Source organism: Capronia epimyces (genome assembly GCF_000585565.1).
Source record: "Capronia epimyces CBS 606.96 chromosome Unknown aczIQ-supercont1.1, whole genome shotgun sequence".
In the NCBI taxonomy this organism is placed as follows: Eukaryota; Fungi; Ascomycota; class Eurotiomycetes; order Chaetothyriales; family Herpotrichiellaceae; genus Capronia; species Capronia epimyces.
The window spans coordinates 4,453,671-4,471,680 of record NW_006912904.1 but is presented as its reverse complement, the minus strand read 5'-3'; the positions used below and the strand labels follow the sequence as shown (position 1 = coordinate 4,471,680).

The 18,010-nt window shown below is 53.7% G+C and overlaps 6 protein-coding genes across 6 annotated transcripts; 4 read left to right on the top strand and 2 right to left on the bottom strand.

The window, feature by feature from the left end:
• Positions 1-42: 42 nt before the first annotated feature.
• A1O3_01615 (AP endonuclease 1) lies at positions 43-1,695 on the top strand (the record flags this gene model as incomplete). The annotated part of the gene is made up of 1 exon (XM_007731759.1): positions 43-1,695. The coding sequence occupies one exon, from the start codon at positions 43-45 to the stop codon at positions 1,693-1,695; it is 1,653 nt and encodes a 550-aa protein (XP_007729949.1).
• A 375-nt stretch (positions 1,696-2,070) lies between these two features.
• Positions 2,071-3,732, bottom strand: A1O3_01614 (uncharacterized protein; the record flags this gene model as incomplete). Its single annotated transcript, XM_007731758.1, has 1 exon — positions 2,071-3,732. The coding sequence occupies one exon, from the start codon at positions 3,730-3,732 to the stop codon at positions 2,071-2,073; it is 1,662 nt and encodes a 553-aa protein (XP_007729948.1).
• A 953-nt stretch (positions 3,733-4,685) lies between these two features.
• A1O3_01613 (uncharacterized protein) lies at positions 4,686-5,774 on the bottom strand (the record flags this gene model as incomplete). Its single annotated transcript, XM_007731757.1, has 1 exon — positions 4,686-5,774. The coding sequence occupies one exon, from the start codon at positions 5,772-5,774 to the stop codon at positions 4,686-4,688; it is 1,089 nt and encodes a 362-aa protein (XP_007729947.1).
• A 1,112-nt stretch (positions 5,775-6,886) lies between these two features.
• Positions 6,887-9,173, top strand: A1O3_01612 (uncharacterized protein; the record flags this gene model as incomplete). The annotated part of the gene is made up of 2 exons (XM_007731756.1): positions 6,887-8,815; positions 8,877-9,173. 2 exons carry the CDS (start codon positions 6,887-6,889, stop codon positions 9,171-9,173), a joined length of 2,226 nt encoding a protein of 741 aa, XP_007729946.1.
• A 652-nt stretch (positions 9,174-9,825) lies between these two features.
• On the top strand, positions 9,826-11,352 carry A1O3_01611 (methionyl aminopeptidase; the record flags this gene model as incomplete). Its single annotated transcript, XM_007731755.1, has 5 exons — positions 9,826-9,850; positions 9,957-9,988; positions 10,037-10,085; positions 10,137-11,057; positions 11,111-11,352. The coding sequence occupies 5 exons, from the start codon at positions 9,826-9,828 to the stop codon at positions 11,350-11,352; spliced, it is 1,269 nt and encodes a 422-aa protein (XP_007729945.1).
• A 1,036-nt stretch (positions 11,353-12,388) lies between these two features.
• Positions 12,389-16,232, top strand: A1O3_01610 (uncharacterized protein; the record flags this gene model as incomplete). The annotated part of the gene is made up of 3 exons (XM_007731754.1): positions 12,389-14,214; positions 14,429-14,528; positions 14,784-16,232. The coding sequence occupies 3 exons, from the start codon at positions 12,389-12,391 to the stop codon at positions 16,230-16,232; spliced, it is 3,375 nt and encodes a 1,124-aa protein (XP_007729944.1).
• Between the last annotated feature and the right edge of the window lie 1,778 nt (positions 16,233-18,010).

The following is an 18,010-nucleotide window of genomic DNA, read 5'->3' as shown; positions in this document are numbered from 1 at the left end:
CGAAGAATCTATTCCACACTTGCCTGGCGGCCAGTATCCAGAATGCCCGCTCCTCGCAAGGCCAAATTGGCCACCACTTCGCCTGCCAGTACAGCTACGACCACCAACAGGAAGCGCAAGCGGGGTGGCTTGGTACTCTCGGACACCGAAACAGTCAGTCAACTAAATACAAGGCACGGAGGACCAACCAAAGAACCACCGCCGACTGCTAGCCCCCGCGCTCCGCAAAGGAATCGCAAGGAATCCAATCTGAAGGTCAAAGAAGAGGACCGGATAACAGTCACAGCGGCCCCGAACGGCTCATTGACGGTGCAGGAAGAAAAGGAAGTCAGAGTCGAAAAGACCAGTGCTGGAAGCAGGAAGATAATCAGAAGAAAACTCGAGTCTGAGGCTGCGGACGCTGTTGAAGATGACATGAAACAGCCCAACTCTGAGGAGGATGTGGAGGTCAAAAAGCCCAAGCGACAGCGCAAGACCAAGGAGGAAAAGGATGCCGACGCCATCCCCCTCGCCGCGAGAGCCGTTGGGCTGAAGATGTTTGTTGGCGCTCACACGAGTGTAGCCAAAGGGGTGGAGAATGCCATTACCAACTGCGTCCACATCGGCGGCAATGCATTCGCATGTTTTCTCAAGTCTCAGCGCAAATGGGAGAATCCTCCACTGAAAGATGAGAACCGGGATGCGTTCCTCAAGGGGCTGATAGAGCACAACTACGACGGGAAAGCACACATTGTGCCTCACGGGTCATACCTAGTCAACCTGGCTACTGAAGACAAGGACAAGGCGCAACAGTCTTACGGGGCCTTCATTGACGATCTGCACCGTTGCGAAGCCCTCGGAATTCGCTACTACAACTTTCATCCCGGTACAGCGGGCCAGACTCCGTTCGCCGAAGCCGTGACGCGGCTTGCCAACAATCTCAACCGCGCGCTGTCCGAGACGAGCACTGTTGTCCCGTTACTCGAAAACATGGCGGGACACGGGACCTTAATTGGAGGGCGATTCTCGGATCTTCGAGAAGTGATCGCCCAAATCAAGCCCGAGTATCAATCTCGAATCGGCGTCTGTATCGATACCTGCCACGCCTTTGCGGCAGGCTATGATCTCCGATCACCTGACGCCTTCAAGAAGACACTGGATGAATTCGATGAGATTGTAGGCATGCAGTACCTGAAAGCACTCCATCTCAATGATTCCAAGGCGCCTTTCAGCAGCCACAGGGATCTGCACCAAAACATCGGGCTGGGGTTTCTCGGTCTCCGTGCGTTCCACAATGTCATGAATGAGCCGCGTTTCCAAGGCCTGCCGTTGATTCTGGAAACACCGTGTGAGAAGCCGGACCCGGAGGACCGGACTGGGAAGAAGATGATAGACGACAAGTCCATCTGGGCCACGGAGATCAAATTGCTCGAGAGCTTGATTGGGATGGACCCAGAAAGCGAAGAGTTCAAGAGCCTTGAGGAGGACTTGAGCGAGAGAGGGAGAAAGGAGAGAGACGAAATGCAGGCGCAGTTTGACAAGAAAATGGAGAAGGAGAGGAAGAGTGTCGCCAAGAAACTGGGGCAGGAGAAGGGCCAGACGACTCTTGCCTTTGGAAAGAAGAACGGTAGGGGTGATCAGAAGGAGAACAAGAGGAAAAGAAGAGCGAGTGAGGACGAAAGTGAGCTGAGTGAACTCGGCGAATTGAGTGAATAGGAGGATGGTGTTTAATTCTGCCCGACAACACTTGCGAGGGAGTCCTTTGCGGACCAGGACGACCAAAAAGCGTGAACTAGCGATTTACTTTCCTAGGCAGGCAGCACACCATGCTCTTATCAAATTGAGTCAGCCTGTACAAACAGACACCCTGCGTTTTAAATGTACGATTCTCCCAACTCCAATCTCCAATCCACTTCATATCTCATACGGCCCATATCCCAGATCGTGGGAAGAGCGTTCGCCAAGCACCCCATATATACATTGGAGGCTTTCCGGACCCCTATATCATATACGTGCAGGAGTGTACTATATCATATGCGTGCAGGAGTGTATCTAAACATAACCTGGAAGCGGGAGACCTATGAGGAAACATCAAAGCAGCTCTGTTCGGCTGCTCAGTCCCCACGGCACGCTCTTGAGACACACTCGGAGTCCATTCTTGGGCCTCGCCGTGACCCCGCCTTTGATTTCCATCTTCTCGTCCGGGTCCGCCAGAGTCGTCTCGAACGAGGCCACGAATGCGGCAAGCAGACATGCGAACTCGGCCTGGGCGAACTTCATGCCGATACAGCTTCTCGGCCCGTGCAGGAAGGTGAGGAAGGCGTAGTTGCTGACGGCACCCCCGGCGTTGGCTTGACCAGGGGCAGTCCAGCGGTCTGGATTGAATTTGTCGGCATCGGGGCCCCACATCTCAACGTTGTTGTTGACGGCCCACGGTGAGAGGATGATGATGGTGTTCTTGGGCACGAAATGGCCGAGAATCGACGTGTTGGCAGCCGCGAGGCGCAGGGTCAATGGTACAGGCGCCCACAGCCGCAGCGTCTCCTGACACACGGCGTGCAGGTAGGGCATGTGGTCGATGAGGTCATGCGTGATCTGCATCTCCGGACCGGGGTTTGGGATGTGTGAGTGGACTTCCTGCCTCAGACGGGTCTGGATCTCTGGGTGCTGGCACAGCATGTACACCGCCCAGGTGAATGCAGAAGCAGTCGTCTCGTGTCCCGCAGCCAGAAATGTCATCATGTTGTCGACCAGTTCATCGTCCGTGAAGCCGCCGGACTCGAGGGCCACCGAGGTGATGTCCGGCTGCATAGGCTCCTTGTTGGCGAGACGTCGCTTCTTCTGCTCCACCAGCCGCCGGCACGTGTCGCGGGCAACCTTCGCGGCCGCTTGCACAGTCCGGTTGCGCGCCAGCGGAAGGCTGCGCAAGATGAACGACGGCAGGATGAACTGTAGCAGCGCAAGGAGTTGGGCGGCGCGGTCGGGTTGGAACGCAGCACGGTAGACGCGATTCAGCTCATTTGTCGGGTCCCGGAGAGCATTGAACTCCTGGCCCATGCCAGTGGTGCCGATAATGTCAAGCGTGGCCCGACTAGCCCAGTCGCCAATCTCGATGGAAGATTCGACTCCGGCTTCCGGCTTCAGCTCCGCTTGGATGCAATGCACCAGCTCCATGGCCTTGGACCAGAAGATAGGATACAGCTCCTTGATGTGCCGGAAGTGGAAGGCCGGCATGAGATTCTTCCGCTGTGCTTTATGCTCGTCGCCCTCGGCAAGAAGGATTCCAACGCCCAGAACCTGGGCAAGGCCATTGCGGACGAGTCCAGGTTTGATGAAGTCGTAGCTCTTGGTGGTCAGAACTTCGGCAAGGGCCTTGGGATTGGTGATCAGGAGGCGCTCGCGGTTGAAGAGATGGAGGTACCGAAGCAGCCCCTCGTTGGGGATCTCATTTGCCCATCGTCGAAGAGGCATGCCGGACGGCTCTTTGACCACGACAGACCATTGGCCGTTGAAGAGCGAGCCACCCGGTACATTGGGGAGGTGCCGCAGAGGACTGACAAAGTGAGGATAGATGAGGACGCAGTATACGGCGTAGATCAGCCAGCAGAGAAGGTAGGCCGCCGAGGCTGTCCATGTGTAGGAGTGACGGATGGAGTAATTCGGGGCATATCTGACCAGCAGATTCGAGCAGAATAGTGAGGAAGCGATCCAGAACCGATACGTACTGAGGAAGTCGGGGAATTGGAGCGCCATGACAGACGAAGGGCAGCCTGAGCGGTGATGGCCTCGATCTTTTTATGACTTATGGTTTATGACTCGGTTGACATCCGGTCTACGTGAAAGATGAGGCGGCGGACGAAGGATGGCTGAAGTGGTCATCGACAGATTTCTATATCAGCTTAGCAGGTAGGCAACCGTCAACCGTCAACCGTCAACCGCACCTAGGTGAACCGGGCCGGGCGGAGGAAAATGTCATGTCTGACAGCGTCACTAATCAACACTGCGTGCAGACACACCACCAGACGGCAGACGCAGGCGGTATATTTCCCGTCAGACAAGAGATATGAATGGCGTATCCACCATGGCCGAAAAGGGTGCCGTCTTGCGAGCAACCGGCCAATTGACCATCCGATCATTTGGCGAAGGAGACGGTCAAGCTATTAATTGAATTTTGCCATTGGCGAGGACTGAAAGTCTGATAAGCCGTACGCTCTGTCGAGGTCTACGACAGATGTTGCACCCTGTGCTGACCTCGTGACTGCAAAAAAATGGATATCTGCTCTTAGGAGAACTGTAGAACATATAGTAGGACGGAGAGTGTAGAAAGATCTTCACTAATTACTGTACCTAGGATCGAAGTAGTTGTTACATATACTGTTACTCATTCTGGCACGCACTCTGAGGCGATGAGGAAAACAGAGACGAGGCAAGGTCAGAAAACAATGATGAAGATGAAGTAGAGTAACTTGAAATTGGGCTGGACTTCATGTTGAGTAGAACGATCAGGACCGTGCCGCAGCAATATCCCATAGACGCATAGATTACGTTCTGATGGTACCCAAGTCTATTCGTGCGCCTAAAGGAAACATTCCTACCTGCTAGGTACATTTCAGAAGCAGCCCGCTGCTCGTCATCTACCTCCTCTGGGCACGCCGTCGTACGTTCCTTGTCATGTATCCCGACACGCTACCATAAGTGATGCACAATCAGTGACTCCCCAAAGTAACCAGCAGATCCACAACAACCGCACGATGGTCGCTCATCCACACATGGTCATCGAACCGGCTTGGGAGGACTCCATAGACCTGGACCATCTCCTTCAGTTTTTCCAGTTCCGCCTCGTTGCTCGGCCCTCCTGAAACCTCTAGGTGGATGAAATCAATTCTGTGCCTACCTCCCGCTCCCACATCACCCGCAAAACCGGTGAACGTAAGCTCATTGCCGTACGCATATAGCTTCCCTTCTACATTTTTATCATCAGGCACCAAGCGACGTGCATCCACAAAGTTCGATCCAGGTGCATTGAGGAGCTGATACGCATCATCGCTTGGATGGCTGTTTAGGTCTCCAGCCAGAAATGTAAACTGCGGCGAGTATTTCGACTTCAGTCGCGAGGCCACTTTCATGATCAGCTTGGTAGCCTCCCGGCGCGATACTGCACCTTGATCGTCGAGGTGAGTATTAAGGGCAAGGATGATTCTGTTGTTCTCTGATGTTGAGGAGGTCTGTTGGATGCTAGAGGCAGCGGACGAGAGGGACGACTCCAGAACAGCACAAGTCAAGATCCGGATGCTCGAGGCGTCCCATCCCTTTTTGCCCACCTCTCCGGTCTCATTCAACCACACCGTTTCGAAATGCAAAAGTCTCCACGCTGATTTACGGAAGAAGATAGGGCTATACTCGCCTTTAGTCTTGCCGTCATTGCGGCCGACGCCGACAAACGTCCAATCGTTGTCATCCGTGGGGACGACCTCCTGGTTGGGACCTGGGGTGGATACGGCCTTGGAACGGGCGGTGTTGAATGTATGTTTGATCAGATCTTGCATCTGTCGATGGAGAACTTCTTGCATGCAAACCAATGTTGACTGCGGAGCAAAGTGTGGACGCGTGTGGTACTTGAAGTGGCTCGATAGGTGCGGAAATCGATCCTCCCATAAGCATTCATGTGTCTCCGGACTGGTGTTTGCAAAGCGGATGTTGTGCGTAATGATCCGCAATGGGACAAGGGACATGGCCGGGGTCTCCTGTGAGCACACATGGCGTGGTGCCTGTGGAGGAGATGATGCATCACCCATGATGGCTGTTTCTCGAAGCTTGGGAGCAGTGAGGGCAGGACTGTTACGGGGTGGGTGGTCTCCCCGCGAGTAACAAGGACGAATTGAGGTCCAATAATGAATGCAAAATCAACTCGTAGACAACGCCTTTCGGACCGGAGCTGGAAAACTGAGGTCCTACTGACCGAGTGACCAGCATCTGGAATGAAGCGGTCGTAGGCACAGATGAAGCAATGAAGATAGATACCACACACTGTTACAAAAACATTCCAATCATGTCAAAGTATTTGCAAAGAGACATAATAGCTGCGTAGGTAGCAATTAGTGTCTAGGACATGCAAGCCCAATGTACAATGAAGCAAAGTTGTTCATTGTTCAGGTGTTGGTTGTCGGGCACGACCATCGTTGACGAGAACAGAACCTGAAGGTGCAGTTGAGCCTGCGGATGACATGACGTCGATAATACCTAGGTACCTAGGTAGGTACCTGCCTGTAACAGATACCAGGTAATTACATGTATCCACGTGATCCTGCAAAACCTTGCTCAACATAGTCACGTGAGACGGGCTGCTCAGCTTCAGAGGCGTACTACGCCCGCCATTGGGTAGCCCCAATACTGCTGCTTGCTGTGTACTCCGTAAAGCAGACCTAGCCTGGGTGGATAGCGCTCTCTTGCAACGATCTCTCATCTCTCCCAGGCAAAGCCGGGTCAGGATGCCGTAATGAGAAGACTACGTTCGGCTTCGGCAGGGCGAGCGAAGGTTGGGCGTTGCTCCAGAATCCCTGCTAAGCCTGATTGGGCGATTGGTTGTTCCGGACGCGAAACTGCCGCAATTGAGTCGAGAATTGATCCATCCCAGACACGTTTGTGCGCATCGACTGCAGCCGAGGCGGATCTGGTATGTATCCCTTCCATCGATCGCTGTCGGCGTGTTATCGTGGGAATTGACGGTGGACGTCCATCTTGGTGATGGAGCTGCCTCTACCACCCTAGCTGCCGCTGCCGTCGCCTCCTTCGCCAGATTTCGTTGCAAGATTTGTCCACATGGCTAACTCCATCAACAGGAACGCGTCACACCGCGATTGGCCTCCCACCCCGTATTTCCTTCAAGATCTTGTGATATGTCGCCGCCATGAGCAATTCTCCAGATGGTGCGACTGCGGTAGCCGCGCCTACAGACTCTCCTACCGTCACCACCTCCAACAGCATCGAATCCATCGCCCACGGCAAGGAAAAAGCCAAAGAAGTTCTAGCGGCCTCCGGCATCGACATCTCCAAGAATGACACTCCCGGTGAGCCCAATGGCCAAGATGCACATCCCAATGCAAACCGTAAACGCAAGCGCGAAACCCCCATCGAGCGAATCCAGGCCGATGAGTACGTCCAGCGCGAGTACCATTACAAGGCCCTCTTGGCTGAACAGATCAATCACCCAACGCTATCGCACCAAAAGAAACAAGAGGCTGCCTTCTACCAAAGTCTACGACCGAGACGCGAACATGATCCGGGTTCTGTTTTTGGATATGGCTATGAAGGGTTCGGGAATCCTAGGACGGACGAGAGGAACATCCGCGATCCCATCATATATCCGCGGCAGAGAAGGCCTGGAAAACGGAAAACGATGCCTCCACATGTGTCTCGCAAGGAGCAAATCCTGCAAGCAGAGCAAAGCGAAGACCTGGTACCGATCCGGCTAGACATCGATTGGGGTAAAATCAGACTGCGCGACACATTCACCTGGAACCTTCATGATCACACACTGTCCGTGGATTACTTCGCCGAAAAGCTGGTCGAAGACTTTGGTCTCGAAGTTGCAGCTTGTCGTCCACTTGTTCAAGCCGTGGCAGCCAGTATCCGCGAACAGATCACCGACTACTGCCCCCAGATATACACTGATGAAGAACCATTGGACCCATCTCAGCCATACTTTGCGTACAAAAACGACGAGATGCGAATCTTGATTAAGTTGAACATCACAATCGGCCAAAATACACTGATCGATCAATTCGAATGGGAGCTCAATAACCCTTTCAATTCGCCGGAAGAATTTGCCCGTCAGATGACGAACGATTTGTCCCTGGCAGGAGAGTTCACCACCGCAATTGCCCATTCCATACGTGAACAATGCCAGCTATTTTCGAAATCTTTGCATATAACCGGTTATCCCTTCGATGGCCGACCTGTGGAGGATCCTGATTTACGAGAAAACTTCTTACCCTCTCCTCTACCTGGCACCTTTCGACCCTATCAGGCAGCCAAAGACTACACCCCTTATTTATACGAGCTCAACGAAGCAGATTTGGAGCGCACAGAGCTGTCAATTTCTCGGGAACAGAGAAGACAAAAGAGATCTACCAATCGTAGGGGTGGACCAGCACTGCCGGATCTCAAGGATCGGCAGCGGACCATTCGATCACTGGTTATCTCTTCTGTCATTCCTGGAGGTGCTTTGAGCTTGGAGGAAAGTCGGATCTTCCGCATCACCAAGTCTGCTCGAAGATCTGCCCGCGGTGCCGGCCAACGAGATGGACTAGAAGACTCGGACGAATCGGACAGCGAGGATTCGGGACCAGACTCTCCTGCCATTCCCACACATCTATTACAACAGGGGACTGCCCGAACGAGAGGGATGCGGAACGCTGCTTTAACTGCGACCGCCGGCATCCGATCTAACCTCAGCGGCTTTGCCTCCGCCAGGTCTGCAACGCCGGATTCAATAACGCCTTCGCATCATGAAGGCCGAGCATCCGTCAGAAGAAAGGACTACAAGGAAGACAGCGACGAAGAGTCTGGCCCCGATAAGTTGATCATCACATTGAGGCTAGGAAGGGCAAAACTACGTGACTGGACACGGTCGCAGCGCGCGAAAGATCGGGCAGCAGTGGCCTCAAACGCCTCGAATCAGGGTAGCCCACGTCCCGGAACTCATTCACGGTCTGTCTCGGCGGCACCATTAAACCTTGCTGCGATGCCTCCACCGCCATCACCTGTACCAGCTCCCGCCGACATTCCAGGCGCTGTGGATGCCACACATCACCCGCCCAGTGCTGCACACCCTCCCGTGAGTATAGTCCATCGTGCTGAACTCATATAAGTACACCTACTAATGATGTTGTCTTCAGCCCCCGCCTCCGGATTGGCTCACTCAAGACTTAGACCGACTTCGGAAGATCTATCCCACCGATCGCTTCGAAGGCTATATGAAACATACAGCAGTGGACCCGAAGAGTCAAAAGCTTGTGTCCGCAAATGAAACGAACAGATCCTTCCCGCACAAATATGTGCCACGCATTAGATGCCTTGATTGTCCTCCCGGAAAGACTTACCTGCCCAGTGCCGAGAATTTTGAGGCACACCTGAGGAATCGTGTCCACCGGGTACATGTGGACGAACGACTGGGCAAGAAAGGAGCTTCATAGTGTCTTTGTGAGGTGGAATGTTGTGGGAAGCAGGAGCACTACAGAGATAAACGTGGTGAACGACAGCAGCTTGCGGGAATCATTTCGAAAGAATCTATCTTCGAGAATCTGAAGGTTGATCAAGTTTTCCAATTGCGTTTGCTGCGATCTTGGATCTCGTCGCCAGCTCCCTGGAGGTCTCTCCGGGCAAGGTGGCGCCATTCTTTTGCTTTCTCTAACCGGGACATCCCTATGCAGGCTGCCATTTTGGGTGCGGCTATCCGCGTTAACGAGAGCATGATTATACGGAGGCGAGATCTGTACATGCAGAGACGACCCCATCGCGTACTTCTGCGATGGGAATAATGGAAGAGTAGTGTACGCTGCCACAATGTAGCATGTACGGAGTAGTATGTAGGTACGTAGTAGGTGGTAGTACATATGGCATTGAGGTGCTCAGCGCAAGCAAAGGGGCTAAGGGGCTTTGCCAAGCAGCGGGTCATACAGTATTGATACAGTGCAGAGGCGTCGAGCGCACCATACGGCGAAATGACATGCGGGGAAATTCAGCCCACCACGCAGTCGGTCACTCACAGACTCGAAATTCTCAATTGATTCCTTCTACCACTACACCTTCACTCCGCCAGCTCGCCTCTCCGGTTCCTCTTTCAGCATGGCAGAAACCACTGCTGACATCGGTAAGCCTGTTCCAAATCTGTTCTCCACGATCCGCCTTCCCTCGCCGCCCCATGCCAATGCATTCCCTCTTCAAAACAGACAGCATCTAACGTTGTTTGTACCTAGAAAACATCAGCAACCCCGACGTCCTGACCAAGGTCCGTAGCACGGATATGCATTCAGGAGACTGCTGACTGGATATTTAGTACAAGACTGCTTCTGGCATCTCGCAAAAGGTCCTGGAGGAGGTTTCAGGTCTGTGGTGGTAGTCACGCAACCCGTTTCACCGCTGACCACTTATTGCAGGGTGGTGTGTGCCTGGTGCCAAAATCGTCGAACTCTGTCAGAAAGGGGATGCTCTCCTCGAATCCGAACTCGCGCAAGTTTACAAGAACAACAAGAAGATAAGCAAAGGCGTCGCTACTCCGTGCACGATCTCACCGAGTTCCTACGTCACTCCCTTCACTCCCTTGGTCTCGGACACTGAAGATGCCGCCATTACCATCAAGGCAGGTGAATTGGTCAAGATCCAGTTAGGCGCTCAAATCGACGGCTACGGCGCAATAGTTGGCAATACCATTGTGGTCCCCGAAGAAAAGGAAAAGAAGGCTGAGATCACCGGTCGGGAGGCAGATTTGCTGTTGGCCACACACTACGCAAATGAGCTCTTGCTGAGGCTTATCATCCCCCCTGGACTACTCGCTACCGGCTCAGAGGAGGAGAAACAGAAGGCCTCCGCCGAGAAGCCGCCAACCCAGGCCAAGATAAGTTCGCTCGTCGACAAAGTCGCCAAAGCATACGACGTGCATGTCGTCCAGCATACCACCTCCTGGCAGTTTGAGCGCAACGAGATCGAAGGCAAGAAGAAGATCATCTTGTCTCCGGCTGATGGTGCCAAGGGGGAAGGTTCAGCTGAAGTTGGCGAGGTTTGGGGTGTTGAAGTGGGTCTCAGTCTGGGATCAGGGAAGGTCAAGGAGTTGGACAAGCGCTCGACTCTGTTGAGAAGAACCACTACAACGTACGGATTGAAGCGACCAAGTTCGAGGCAGGTCTTGTCGGAAATTGTCAAGAAATTCGGCACTTTCCCCTTCAGTCTCCGTCAATTGGACGACGAGAGAGCCGGCAAGGTCGGTGTTGTTGAGTGCATCAGATCTGGAGTTCTCCGTGAATACAAGCCCGCCGCTGAGGCAGATGGATCTCCAGTCTCGAGACTATTCACGACCATTGGTAAGCTAAACGACCCTAAGTTGGGAGCACATCGACTGACCTGTCATCTCCAGCGATCACAAAGAATGGCCTGACCCGCCTGGCAGCTCCTCCTCCGTTGGATCTGGAATCGATCAAGTCGGACAAGAAAATCGAAGATGAAGAGGTTCTGAAGATCTTGGAGCTACCAACGAGCAAATCTACGGGATCCAAGAGCAAGAACAAGAAGAAGAAGAAGAAGCCAGCAAAGAAGGCTGCGGCTGCTGCTGCTGCTGAAGAAGATGACGAAGACGACGATTCCAGCGACGAAGAATGAACCCGCTCTTCTTGGACCAGTTCAGAGCCTGTTTCCCGATCTTGGAGCTCCGAAGGAGCTCGTGGCTTCGACCCGGGGAGTCACTGATAACACAATCATCACCTGGTAGCACCTGGGGTGGCTGACGCGACCTCTGGTCAAACTGTTGGGATGCGTGTTTCAGTTCAGTCTTTACCGGGCGACAAGCACAATCTGGTGCAGTCGCCCGAGCAACAGGAAGAGGCGCAAGAAATTTGACGAAAAGCAGTGGTGGACTAGAAGCAGTACAAAACCAGCAATGACTTGCACACCTGAATTGTTGCTTCTCATAGGAACTAGTTGTAGCCTACGTCTGTCGTGTGTTGTCAGCTACAGATTCCCGTCGTATTGCCCGAGAGGGGCGAGGCAGGCTTACTATCCCCTGAAAGTCGCCACGTCACCCACGATAATGCAATTGCTGCCTAGGGTGTATTACTATGAGGAATGAAGGGAAAAACCAGGGATCTTATGGGAGACGGAAGCTGCTTATCCTTTATGGTTGCTAGACCACATTGGAGTTGGTCACAAGGGACGGGAGTACTGAGTACTAATGTACAGTAATCGCAAAGTAGGCGTGTCAGCGAAAAGAAAAAAGGAGGAAGAGCGTGTCACTCAGCCTTGGGGGCACCAGGGGCGGGATTACCTGGGAAGGCCGGGCGTTTAGTACCAACTATTACCTAGTAGTCGCCTAGAAGTGCTGCTAGTAGCGGTATTTGGTAGTGGTACGGGCGCCGGAGCAGCGCAGGGCCCCTAAGCCAGTGGCCGAGTGCCGCCCCTTGCCCCGAATCCTGCATCCTACTGTATCGGACTAGCAACATACCTACGTTTGCGGACAAGAAGCGATAACTACCTTAGCACATTTCAACTTCCCCTTCTCTCCCACCCACCCGCAGTCTGCGCACCCTGCCCGCTGAGCCTCGCATCAGGCTACTGTAAGTGACGGAGCCCTCGTTTCTGACATGTCCCTGAATTAACATGCTGGCAGTCGGCGCGTGTGGCGCGGAGAAGAAAGAGCAGGATGTCTACGAGATCGTTGCGGCACAGATCAAGCCGCCTGTCGAGTCCTGCGACGTTTGGTGATAAAGAGGCAGTCCCCGTGCCCGCCGAGGCGCGCTCGACGAGAAATGGCCAACAGACCAGTTTGGATGCATGGATTGAGCCCACAGTGCGGCCTGCGGTGCCTAGTTTCGAAGATACAAGAGGTCTGGAGAGGGCAGGCGTGTTAGAGAACATGCAGCCTCTGGGTGCTGCACCCTCTCAACGACTTCTGCAAAAGCTCAAATTGAATTACATCCGGCCTTCACCTCGGGCAACACCCACGCAACCTGAGGAGATTGTCACGCCGGCGGCTGAACCTGAACGGATGGAATTGGCCTCTTCCATGGAGTCTGAGATCTTGTCAGACCAGCCGCCTGAACCGGCTCCTCAATCCAAAACTACTGTCATTTCCAGTCCGTCGCGTGGTCGTCGAGCGCGGAGGGAGGTTGCGGAGATGCCGCAAGAAGCGACCGCGTCGCCATCCCCAGTCAAATTGGCATTTACCCCTACAAGTCACCTGGCGTCCAAACCCGTGTCGATTCAGGAGCATCTACGACAAGATCGACTTCGAACCCACGTCGAGCTCGCGGTGCAAGAAGCCCAGCAGAAAGGCAAGGCAGATTTGGTGCCCGGCCTGCAGCGCCTTCGCGAGGATGCTCGACTGATTCCCGAATTATGGAATGTTTTGGAGGGCGTGATTCAACAGTCATCTTCGCCTGAGCAATTCAAAACATTCAAGCGCTACATCAAACACGGCGTCAAAAAGCATCGCAGATCAAGTCAATTCTCGGCCAGCCCTTATCAATCTTCTCCTCATCACTATAGCGATTTTTCTCCTCGAGACCATCAACAATCCTACTCCAATATGGACTCGACTGGCTCTCCTGATCCACACCGTCGACACATTTCTCTCTTCATCAACGGATCGCAGATTCGAGGGTCTGACAGATCTGCCGAGCTGCCCGTCTCGCCGTCGATGGTGTCGCGCACCAGGGCGGTTGTGAATCCAAGTGAGAGATCATCTCAGCAAGCGGCCACCGCGTCACCGCAGAAGCGCAAGCGCTCGCGAAGCGTGTCGAGTTCATCGTCATTATCATCGGCCAAATCGCTTCCTCTCCCTGATGAATTTGGCGGCCCTCTAGACCGTGGGCAGCAAGGTGAAGGCGGAACAGGCAGTGGGCGAGCTCGAGCAGCTGGGCGGCGCCAAGCCACAAGCCGAACGGCGGCTGGGAACAGACTGCGTTCAACTGCCAGTGCCCCCAACCATCCGTCTGCTTCCAAACAGGCCGATTCGGACGCGGCGCCGGCCTCGAAGTCGGCCTCGAAGAAATTGAAGAGGCCTCGCGAGGGGGAAGCCGACTTTGACATTGATGAGCTTGCGAAGCGGAAAAAGCACTTTCTGGATGATAGTTTTCACGATTACAACACCATTCCTCGGCCCGAGAGCAACGAGCGTGAGTCGGTACATGGTCATCCAGACCGTCCAGATTCCATCGAGAGAGCGCCGCGGCCGGTGATTCACCCCAATCGATTGATGGCTCCTCACACCGAACCCTCGTCGCCAGTCAGCGCCCAGGCACAGCTCGACCAGGATCTACCCATCGGATCGCGTCATAAGAGAACGTACGGCGAAGCTGAAGCGGAAGATGTCGATATTATTACTCCCGAGTCGTCCTCACCGGCTCCGTTGCTGGCGCCTCCAGCACCGGGAGGTGCGGCAACCGCCACCTCACGAGGGGCGACACCTAGAGCAACAAGACTGCAGCCTACAGGGAAAACCCGTAGATCTGCGCGTGTCCTGGTCTCGTAAGTGTTTTCTCCTTATTATTGCCCTACACCTTCTCTGCGCCTCTCACTGCAAGACACGGCATGGAAGCTGTGACACCGAAGGCATGGCAGTTTGTGACCGTCAACATCAGATCATGCCAGATCGCCTTTGGAGCATAGGAGCACTCACTACCTTGGGCGGCTGAAGAGTCGCATCTACATTGTTTTCCCATACTAACACGCTCATCGACAGACCGAACAAACCCAAGAACGGCGGAATCACGGCAGGGATTTCACGTGCGGGGCCCGGGCGCGACACTGCGATCGGCTACGGAGCGAATTCAGGCGCAGAGGTGAGATTAAGTCCCAACTCCATCCCCTCGAGTTTTCGCCGACCCTTTTCGTCTCGCCACGATTGGCCGTCCCCCTTCCCCCTTCCCCCTTCTGCCTCCTTCTGGGCGCCTGTTTCCTTATTCCCTGCTTTGCGTCCCTCCTTAGTCTCCAGCGCCATTTTCTTCCTTCGGGATCTCCCATGCCCTGGCCACTGTCATCATCAACTCATCACTCGATTGATGTCCCATCCATCAGTGACTGACTCATTTTATCAGGACAACGACGAGTTTTGTGCTTCATGCGGCGGCGAAGGAAAGCTGCTTTGCTGTGATGGCTGCCCCAACTCCTTCCACCATGCCTGCCTAGAGCCGCCATTGGATCCGGAGCAGGAAGTCGACGGAGAATGGTATTGTCCACGATGCATCGCTCGGCGCTCGAAACAGACAAGCTCCCCGTCCGGTCTTCTGGGATTGGCGATTCGCCGGGTCGATGACATTATCCCCCGAGCATTTGCCCTCCCCCTCAACATACGTGAATACTTTGAAGGCGTCCGCACTGGCGATGAAGGCGAGTATGAAGAAGTCGGTCTCCCTCGGACTCAAAACAACGCGGTCAAGATGAACCGAGCTGGCTTTTTCGAAGAGCCCAACTACAAGGAAACTCGTGACAGTAAGGGCAACCTGATCCTCTGCTATCGATGTGGCCAAACCTCGAATGGCCGCGACATCATCCCATGTGACTATTGTCCTGCCAAGTGGCATCTCGACTGTATCAACCCACCTCTTGCTGTACCGCCGCGACGCCGTGCCGGTGACAAGCCTGGTGCTACCTGGCGATGTCCGCTTCACGTCGAACACGATTTGGTGGCCGTGGGTCGTCAAGCTGAGGCCGCTCCTGGCGACCTGGGCCGAATTCCCAGACTACGAAAGCCCAAGAATGCGGTACCACTGGATGTGCAGGTAGCTCGCGGATTCAGAAACAACGGAGTCATCGAGGTGGATCTCATGAAGGACGAGTCGGACTTTGGTAAGACCAAAGAAGTCAATATGTTTGGCAAAGTCCACCGCATCCCCGAGAAAGGAATTCGACTGGATTTCATCGATCGGGTCAAGAAAAGTTGGTACGAGGATCAGTCATTCCCTCGACTGCTGGATGCGCCCAAGAGAATTCGCAACAAGAACTACCGGCCTGATGGTGCCGTGCTGTACCACCCTCCTGAGGCAACTATTGTCAAGATACAAGAACCCGAGTTCTGGACTGGAGCGGCGGCAATCGCCATTGCTGAGACGGCCAAGGCAAATGCAGCTCTCCGCCATCGGTCTTTGAAAGAGCAGCAAGCGGTTCTGCATTTGGCCGAACTTTCTCAACAGAGGATAGATGGTCACTCTGGCGATGCACTGGCCGACTTGACAAATCAGCTGGTCAGCGAAGCTCCTCCCGAGGTGGTGGAGGCCATGCAACAATCGGAGCTCGACCAATTGCTCCAATTGCAAGAACTCATCAACAAGAGATTGGCTATACTGGGTCATGAGACGCCCATGGTGTCTGTGGGGAGCAGCCCGGCAAGCCAGGATGGCGAGTTGCCTCAGCAGACGGATTTTCTGGCCAACCGCGGCAAAGGAAAGATTGTCAATGGTGATACCATTAATCAGTATCCCTATGAAGAATACAGTGCGAACGACGATGGCAACGATGGGGATAATGAGATGGAGACAATCACTTGACAGGATCAGTTTGTCGCCTCCCTGCAGCGGGTATGGGATGTGGCACCGTTCAGAATTTTCGACGGAAGCCGAGTGGCATCTCATCCCTACTATTGAAGCCTGGAGAAAGCGGACCGCAGAGGAAATCCCGACTGTCTCTATCTGTGTACTATGGAAATAGTGAGCTTGGGGCGGTCCCGAGAGGGGAAGGTGTAAATCATATGCATTTTGAGGGTTCTTTTGGGTTCACTTCGGTCTTGTGGGCGCTATGAGGAAAAGACCTTTCAATAGTGGTCGGGGGAGTTGTGGTCGGGGCAGTTGAAGGTATTGCAGGATGGCAATGGAAACACCAACGGCAAATGGCACGCCGACATGGTCACCGACTCTACGAGGATGGAGACTTGGGTGAGGCAACAGACGGGACCTATCACAAGACTGTCAATAAGACTATCACAGAACCCAGTGAGGCCGATGGAGTCTGAAGGGGCATGGAAGCCAATTCCGAGATAGAGATCTCCAGACACTGGTGATGGAGGGTGTGCGAAACCCAGGGGATTGACCGACAATCTGTTCAACCGGTCGTCCCATGAGTGAGAGTAAGAGTAGAGTGAGAGTGAGTGAGGGAGACAGAGACATAGACAACAGGCGAAGCTCGAGCTCGAAGTAGAAGCTCGAAGCTCCTGTGGTACTCCGTACTCATGCTGCTGCCATCTCGACGACTTTTTGTTCATGTTGCTGCTGCCATGTCATCGACGTCTTTTTGTTCATTGTTGCCGGTGCGGTAGACCAGCTGTCAAGTCAACAGCCACAGTCAACAGTCAACATGAATCATCCATTGCAGCTCGCGCTGGCCTCCTACCCACCGCATCAGGGTCAGTGTCAAGATCAATCGAGCGTTGATTGAATCTCCAGTCTGGGGGTGGTAATATCCCGAGTGACTGCACTGTGCTGTGCTGTGCTGTGCTGTGCTGTAATGCAATGTACCTACCTACCTGTCCCGCTCCCCGTTGGGTCTACAAGTGTCGGTGTCGGTGTCGGTCTCTTACTGTCAGTTCCATCGGCGATGTCCAGTTCCCAATGCCCAGACCTGAGTTTAAGCATGAGGTCGAGGTCGAGGTCGAGGTCGAGGTCGAAATCCGATTCCGACGCCGGCTTCTGCTTCTGTTTCTGCTCGTGCTCGTACCAGTACTGTAAGTGTAAGCAAGTATCTGTACTCCATACTGCAAATATATGTATTTGTATATCTATATGTATTTGCACTTGACGTCCCACGTCCCACGTCCCTCACTCTCTCCCTCACCCTCTCCCTCTCCCTCTCCCTCACTGTCACCTTCACCCTCTCCCTCCCCCTCCCTCCTCGGTTCAATCCATTCCATTCGATCCATTCGATCCGGTCCGGGGCCTAGCCTTAGGCCTGAGGCCCTTGGGTTGGGTGGTCGGTTCAAGTCGGGACAGAAACGAAAACGAACCCGGAAACAACGAAACGAAACGCAGTTGATGTTGATCATGCCTGCAATAGTTAGCATACTATGTGGTAATTAGGTACTACTCTGCAGAGAGTCTGGTGGTGATGGTGGTGGCTGCGTGTTTCGTGCCGTGCCGTGTCGTGTCAGGTAGATAGGTATCTAGATAGATACTGTATGTCCTCATTCCTGTTCCCATCTATGTATACATACATACATACATACAAAGTACGGCACGGATAACACAGTAGTAGTAGTAGTAGTAGTAGTAGTAGTAGTAGTAGTAGTAGTAGTAGTAGTAGTAGTAGTAGTAGTAGTAGTAGTAGTAGTAGTAGT